Source organism: Nicotiana sylvestris, chromosome 1, assembly GCF_000393655.2.
Source record: "Nicotiana sylvestris chromosome 1, ASM39365v2, whole genome shotgun sequence".
Lineage (NCBI taxonomy): Eukaryota > Viridiplantae > Streptophyta > Magnoliopsida > Solanales > Solanaceae > Nicotiana > Nicotiana sylvestris.
In genome coordinates, this window is record NC_091057.1 from 173,453,359 (window position 1) to 173,461,790 (window position 8,432).

Below are 8,432 nucleotides of genomic sequence, written 5' to 3' on the forward strand. Positions count from 1 at the left end.
AAATCATTTCTTATAACAAAAAGATAAAGAATTAATTAACTGTAAACTAAAAGTGAAGAATAAGCATAATATCTTTAAACAAACGGAAATCTTTTAGTAAAGAACAGAATCAAATTTGAACGACCAAACGTGAAGTGAATGGTACAAGAGAGAGGAACAAAAAAAGGGATAAAATTGCATTTTACGGTATTTGCCAACTCAATTATAGAGGAAATGAGCCTTTGTCGCCATTACAACATTGAAATTAAGAACGTGTCCTTTAAAAGTAAGCTTATAAAACTAAAATCCGCAAACTCAATTATCCTAGAAGTGTTATTTGTACATTTGCCCCTTTATAATTTTCAAATTAAGAATATGATCTTAACAGACACAACAAACACAAGGTGAAACTGTAGAGGACGAAACGATATAACAGACGGAACAAAGTGGCCACAACAGAGATTCCTTGAGGATCACTTATTAAGAGGATATTTTCCTTTTCAAAGATTCGACGAAAATAATGAGAGGGATCACTCCGCCACCGAAGTTCACGGTTCCGTCGCCGGAAGATGACGCCGCGGATATACTCCGACCAAACACCGTCATCCCCGGCGGCATAAACGTCGGCGCTGGGTTGCGAAAGAAGGGGACGGGGATACGGTCATGGCTTCTATTGGATTCAACTGGACAGACTCAAGTTGTGGAGGTCGGAAAACATGCTATTATGCGCCGAACTGGACTTCCGGCCCGTGATCTTCGTATATTGGACCCGCTTCTATCGTATCCGTCTACTGTATTGGGCCGTGAACGGGCTATCGTCATTAATTTGGAGCATATCAAGGCTATTATTACGGGCCAGGAGGTCCTCTTGCTCAACGCTAGGGATCCCTCTGTTTCTCCTTTCGTTGAAGAGCTTCAACGGAGAATTTTGCGCCATTATCAAGCCACCAAGTCCCAGGTTTTTCTGTCGTCGGATTATATACTATGAGAAATTTATGCCTAAGGATTCATTAGATGTATAAGAATTTATTAGATATTTTTTTTTTATGCTTTAACCTAACAAAGCGGAGTGGATATAGAGGATTCATATAACTGAGCCCAACTTAGAAATTGATGAATAAAATTTGTTACTCTTCTAGGTCTTTAGTTGATGATTTGATGATATTATAATATGTCCAATTTTTGGCTTTTATTACTAGTTTGTACATTGCCAGCGTTACTGCTGCAGGTTTATTGGATAGTGTCATGTTTGAGTTGTCTACTCGGAATTTCCGGTTTTCCAGTTTCGTGATTATTGCTTATTGGTGTAAAGAAGTTGCATTATACTCCATTCTATGGAATAATGTATGTATGATAGTGGTGTCCGGCCCAGCTTACGCCCCCAACTAATCCACCGGGGGCAGTCTATTATCGCCTACTCCACATGTGCTGGGTAAACTTGTAAATCATGACCGTAGCAGATGAGCTCATGCTGCACGGGACTCTTGGGATCTCAATGATTCAACCACTCAATCATGCCCTTGGGGACTAACTATATGTATCTAGACCATCTAACTAGAATCTTTAAGTGCCTTCTCATTCTATTTTATAGTAGACTGTTTTTTTGCAACTTCAGGTTTTTGATGCTCAGAGTTTTAGTTATTATGACCTATCTCAATTGGGATAACTTATATGGGCTCAAATTAAAACGTTGTGCTTATATCTGCTTTGATCCCAGAGGGGGGACTTATCCGCATGATTTTAATTCTCTGTTGATCTGATAAAATGTGGTAATTGTGAATAAGGAAGCTGGAGGGGGTTGCGATAATGCTGACTGGACAAATCTGTATGACCCAGAAGAGCCACAATCCGGAGCAGTTTCTCCTCCAAACTTTTCTGCTAGCTTCCGAGCAAAGGATGAGAACAAGGCTGATGGGAAGCAGCAAGCTGGTGAGAACCGAGATGGGCCGAAGCTTCTCCCATTTGAGTTTGTTGCTTTGGAGGCATGCCTGGAGGCTGCTTGCAGTTGTTTGGATAATGAGGTGAAGAATAATTCTATTGCTTTATTCAAATGTGCTAAACACACTAGATCTTAAGTGCTCCATTGGAGTTGGTTATTTTTCCACTGTCGTTGTTGCTCACTTTTAGTTTCTTCTCTCTTTTTGGTCTTTGTTTGTGTTCTTCTATTTCAAGCAGGCTCGAACACTGGAGCAAGAAGCTCATCCTGCTTTAGATAAGCTGACATCAAAGATTAGTACTCTTAACTTGGAACGTGTTCGTCAAATCAAAAGCCGCTTGGTTGCTATTACAGGACGTGTTCAGAAGGTATACAGTGGATAAAGAATCTGCATTTCTCGGTAGACTAGCGGTGTTGGTTAACTATTACTGAATAACGCCATGAAAAAATTCGTAGTGGTGTCAAATAGTTTAGATGCTAGTTTTATCTGTATATTTTTTGCTTTTGATATCGAAATGATCTATTCATTCTTACACTTCTTCTATAATTCCAACAAACCTCAAGGCATGGAAATTTGCAAGGTATATGTCAATATTAATGATATATTTAAGGAATGCCAATCAATTGAAGTTTATCCATATGTATATTTCTTTAGGAAAGCTGATAATGAGAGAAAATGTATTTTCCTGTTAGAAGGTCAACATGCACTGCTCTATAGTCTTCTAGTAAGTGTTTCACACTTACCATTTGTTAGAATGGTTCAGTTTTGAGGTACTGGCTGTTATAGTCTGCATATTACTTGTAGATCAAAGCCTCATAATTGATTTCCAGCGCCACTCATAGAGAAGTCTCTCATTTGCTGATTTCAAAAAATTAAGGAAATGCTGTAGTTTGTTTCTTTTTCCTTTTAATGTCGTCATGTACTTTGATAGACAAATGGTTGCAAAATGAACTACTGTATCTTCTGTTTGAGTGGTTGCTATGAAATGTACCATCTACACATTTTTTGGTACTCAAATCGGCATTTGTTCATTGGTAGGTCAGAGATGAACTGGAGCATCTACTAGATGATGATGAGGATATGGCTGAGATGTATTTGACTGACAAGCTGATGGAACAACTTGAAAATTCTTCTGTTTCCTCTATAAGTGGGCAAGATGGCATCAATGAGGAAGTTATTCAGTTGAACATGGATGATAGGTATGTTATACATTGATGATACCTTGCTGTCTTTGCCTTGATATCTTTCCTGTTCCTTTGTGTTTCAGAACCACCTCTTATTTGAAAACTAGACGGATCTTCCTTATGGCCTGTTTGGCCAAAAGTGCTTCTTTCTTGGGTCAAATGTGCTTTTTTTTTAAATCTAAAGTTAAGGTGTTTCGCCAAGCTTTTAGAAGGAAAAAAGTGGTTTTGAGTAGAAGCAGAAGCAACTTTTGATAAGCAGAAAAAAAGTAGTTTCTCCCTCGAAGCACTTTTCTAAAAGCACTTTTGAGAAAGATACGCTTAGAATCAGTTTTTAAAAGGCAGGTCAAACACTAATTGCTGTTCAAAAGTGCCTTTTGAATTAATTAACCAAACTCAAACTGCCTCTCACCAAAATTACTTTTTTGAAAAGTACTTTTTAGAAAAACGCTTTTCAAAATAAGCTGATTCTAGAAGCTTGGGTCATCAACATGTTGAGAGCCTGAGCAGTCTTTTCCTAATTTCAAAATTGTTCCTGGAAAACTGCTGCTGCATTAGTATATAACTAAAATGCATTGGGGAGAGCCAGGATGGCCAAGTCATTACAATAAATTAATCTAAGAGCTATTTTATCCACATCTTCTCTTCCATTCAAAAAGTAAACAATTAAAAATAACCTTGACAGATGATAAAAGATCTTTGGAGGAGCTGAATCTGCACATTCACCACTGATATGGATCTCCAGTCTGCAGTCCTTTTCCCTGCTTCTTTTACTTCCAGAGTTTTTTCACAATTGTTTGAGTAACTAAATAAAATTTCTTCTCGAATAGAGTCAGTTACCTTGATGCTTACATAATCTTGATTAGCATTACTATTTCTGGCTGATCTTATGTGCCGGAAGAGCATGTACTTATGATAGTGTTAATGCTGCTTCCACCTGCGGAGGTACTATTGGCCCTTTATTTTCTGAGGAAAAAACCTGAGATACTGTTGGTCCTTAACTGTGCTTGTATTTCTCTTTCGTCTGTTGTTTCATCATCCAAATTTGACCACATTGAGCATGTGAAGCAATGCATCATGTCTTCTCCTTGAAACGAGTGTCCCTGCAGCATATACTGCCTTATAACTCTTCTATAGGCTTCCATCAAACCGAATGGATCCCAGAGTCTGGGAAAATGGGTTTCTGTGGAGGATTTTCTTGACTTTCAAAACAATGCCTAGATTAAACCTACGACAAACTTTTCCTCAAATCTGGTCCTGAATACTGAGACATCTGCTGATCAATGCATTTTTTTTTTTAAAAATTACACTTGCGCGACCCTGAGAGGTGGTGCTGATGTCAATGCATTGTTTCACTGTTATTCCTAAATTTCAAGCTATTTGATATTTCAGGGTTCCTGTGGAAATCTCAATGGACGCAAATGCAGGTTCCACCAGTTATGATGCGGATGTTCCCCATATTGACAACCAGCAGGAACGGTTGTTTGGTGGTCCAAATGCTCTTAGCCGAGGTAGTCGTGGGACACATACTAGTACGACTCGAAGTGCCATAAGCAAACATCTTGACGTGGAGGAGCTTGAAATGCTCTTAGAAGCATACTTTGTTCAAATTGATGGTACATTGAACAAATTGAACACGGTGAGTGACGTAAAGAATGCTTTATGAAAAGTAATTTGACCTGAACTTGTTATCTAACGTCATACTTTGGAACTGGTACCTTGTTGTTTCTAGCTAACAATGATAATCGGGTGCGTAGTTGATGCAATAAATATTCATCTGGATGCTTGACCCTCTTTTGAAAAGGTGCATGAGTTGCCCATTATCATTGCATCAATTAAGCACCCGATTTACTAAGGTAAAAACTCAGACAATCTAATTTTACACATTAAGATTTCTTAAAATTCAACTGCCATGTTATGGACTTGTCTTTGTACTATTATGTACAAGTATGTAAATTTGAATACTTCTGTCCACAGCCTATAGTTTTTATTTTGAACTGCTGATTGCATAGAACTTTTATTAGCTGCTTCAAACTTCATTTTCCATTTTTCTCTATAAGCCACTTTTTTTTTAAAAAAATAAAGTAATTACTATGCGGGGAGAATCACTGTCTACAAAAAGTACAAATATATGATTCTCTACGAATCTCACCAATCATCTATGCTAATGGTAATCTCATCGTTGGACTGAAAGTTCACAAAAAGAAGAAAAAAACCCAAGAATCTTCCCCAAATTTGTACAGAAGAGTTTTCTGTCCGTCAGGGACTCTTCGATCTATTATTTCTTCAAATTGTCCAAATGAGTTTGAAGTCCCGTTTCTCTTTTTTTGCTTAATGATTAGCATTTAAGGATGTTGAGAGACATTGAACGTACAATTTTTTCTCCCAACTTTATTTGCTGTACTTTTATTTCTTAACAGGAAATAGGTTAGATTATCTAAAGAGACTATCTTTGTGACTTTGTCACAAAAAACTTAGAAATATGGAGCTTCTTGTTATGTTTGGTCCATGCCAGGGAGGCTTTGTAATTAGAAGTAGACTCGTCTAATCAACTTAAAAATAATTAGAACCGAACTAGGATGCTCATGACAATAGTTGATGGCATGTCGCCTGAGTGGTATTTTTTCAGAGAGAAAAAGTGAAGGATTTTGGATGATATGCTGGGAGGAGAAAAAGAGAAGGCTTCGAAGTTTAAATCTCCTATAAGCCACCTAAGACTGGACATCTATGCAAATGTGTAGGTACAACTTTAAATCTGCAGTATCCAGAAAGAATTTTCGTGATCATATAAATAAATTAATGCTGTCAATCGAACATCTGATATTCAACTTGGATTATTGGTAATTAGCTCCAAAGTTAAGTAATTGAGAGTATGGTAAAAGAGCAAAAGAAGGTAATAGTTCCCAAACTCAAGGGTGCTACTGAGGAATGGAGATGGAAGAGTATCTGAAACAGAACAATGGGGTCAGCCCAGCTTCAGAAGGATGAGAGTCTACTGCAAAATCAACTATTCATTTATAGGGAAGGATGCTACAGTAATATTGAGGAATGGAGAAGGATGAATGACAGAAACAAAAATGGTGTCAGCCAAGCTTTAGAAAGATGCGAGTCTACTTCATATGAACTATTGGTTTATAGAGATGAGATGCTCAAAGAGGTAGATAATACTTCTTCAAAGTGGATTAAAGAAAAGGAAACAGATATAGGCAGCGATTGTGATGCCCTGACAAACAGGAAATAGAGGGTCGGATCTTGAGATGGATTGAATTGTAGAACACTCTCCTAGCCAAGAACTTTTTAAATATATGAATCTCTCTTTTGAGAATATTTTTGCCCTCTGGTGACCGACAGTTAGTTACGAAATTATATCCCCATATTTGTGCACTTCTGTAAGGATTTGCACCATATGTTTATTCAACTGTATGGCTAACTCTCCTACGGAAAAGAGGATTTTGATGGTGAATTTTAGAGCCGGATGTTTGTTTTCAAATTCAATCTTTAATGAAGAGTAGCAGGTGGAGAAACTAAGACCCTGACAGTCGTCGAAGTTTCGGAATTCAGACAATTACCTTACATCCAAATAACATTTTGATTCTGTTATATTTACCAGATGAAGAAATCACATGAGTAAGCTTTATGTATTCTGATTTCTTTCTGCGATACGAGTTTTCCAATTAAAAAGACCAGTCCACTAAGAGCTGCATCAATACCTAGTTATAATTACATTTGGGAAAAAAACTTAGCTGTATTTAGAGGGAGAAGAAGATCCCATATATGCTGCTCCTTAGAGATTTTAGCCTATATGACAGTAGGATCAGGTACACCATTTCAGATATATTATCATTCATAATTTGTAATGGTACAACCTAGATTATGCACAAATATTTCACATGTGCATTAGTAATGATCCAACCTAGATGATGCACAAACATTCTTCTAATTCGTCTTCTCTTGATATTGCCATATCCTAGTTTGACTTTCTCTTCAATCTAACCCCCCTTCTCACTTGGAGTATATTTTATTTGACTTTTCAAAGTTCGGATTCTAGATGAAACTACCATTGGATAAAAATATTGCATGTAGAATAGATTGTAATTGCAAATAACTACATTGATTTTGAAATAGTATTATCAGAGATGATCCTTTACTTGATCAACGGCCCTTTAAATGATCTTTCAAATATGTCAAGCCTCTAGTTTATGGCTGTTTCTCTATAGTACCAGTTGTTGCTTCATTGAATTATTGACTGCACAAGTCAAAATTTTACATTTACTATTGTATAAATGTCTTTGTTTCTACCTTATCCGGATTTAAATTTAAACTAATTTTGTAGCTACGTGGACAACACACTTATGCTGGACTTTAGTTTGTTCCGCTGTTATGATCTCTCTTATGAATCTATTTTCATTTCTTTAAAGCTGCGGGAGTATGTGGATGACACGGAGGACTACATCAACATCATGCTGGATGACAAGCAGAACCATCTTTTACAAATGGGCGTCATGTTAACAACAGCAACTCTTGTGGTGAGCGCCTTTGTTGTTGTGGCTGGAATTTTCGGCATGAATATTACCATTGAACTATTTGACGAAGCTAAAGCTGGGATGCCAGAATTCTTATGGACAATTGGTGGTGGTGCCACGGGCAGTCTCTTCTTATATGTGATTGCAATTGCCTGGTGTAAGCACAAGCAATTGCTGGAGTGAGTGCCTAGTGAGGCTTGCTCAGTTGGTAAACCACCTCCACCTACGGCCGTTAGTTCCTGAGTTCGAGTCACACTGGAGGGGAAGTGTGGGAACACTATAGTTCCTCCTAATTTGGGAGGGAATTAAAAAAAAAAGTTTGCTGGAGTGAGTGCCGAGTATTGTGAATATATTGGCGGAGAGTTAAATATGACCAAGTGCTAACTGAATTTACTAGTATACCCTATAGTTTTTTATATTACAAGCATCACTGTGCTTCGAAGTAATGATTCAACTTGAAAAGGTATAGCTCAACCATGTTGGATGATTTGTTTCAAGTGATAATAGCTTGTGGAATTGTTTTACGCGCAAGCATACTGATGGATTCTTTGTGCAATTTAACAAAATTCACTAGCTTTATCTCACCATTTTGCCAGTATATGACAGCATGAAAAGTAAAAAACATGAGCACCATTACTATTTGGAGACCACATTTCAAGGGGAAAAGGGGACGAAATACATCCTTAGAATGGTTTAAAAAAAAACAGTAAGCTTATCTATCTTGACTCCTTTCTTCTGCTTGTCTAATCAAAATCTTGGATTTATACAAATGGGAAATAAAGTTATTTATACATAATTCAAATTTAGAACTT

General features: G+C 37.2%; 1 protein-coding gene across 1 annotated transcript; it reads left to right on the top strand.

Moving 5' to 3' along the window:
- Positions 1–348: 348 nt before the first annotated feature.
- LOC104237795 (magnesium transporter MRS2-3) lies at positions 349–8,204 on the top strand. Its single transcript, XM_009792016.2, has 6 exons — positions 349–937; positions 1,764–2,000; positions 2,155–2,283; positions 2,955–3,115; positions 4,490–4,736; positions 7,516–8,204. Exons 1-6 carry the CDS (start codon positions 500–502, stop codon positions 7,801–7,803), a joined length of 1,500 nt encoding a protein of 499 aa, XP_009790318.1. The 5' UTR covers positions 349–499; the 3' UTR covers positions 7,804–8,204.
- Positions 8,205–8,432: the final 228 nt, after the last annotated feature.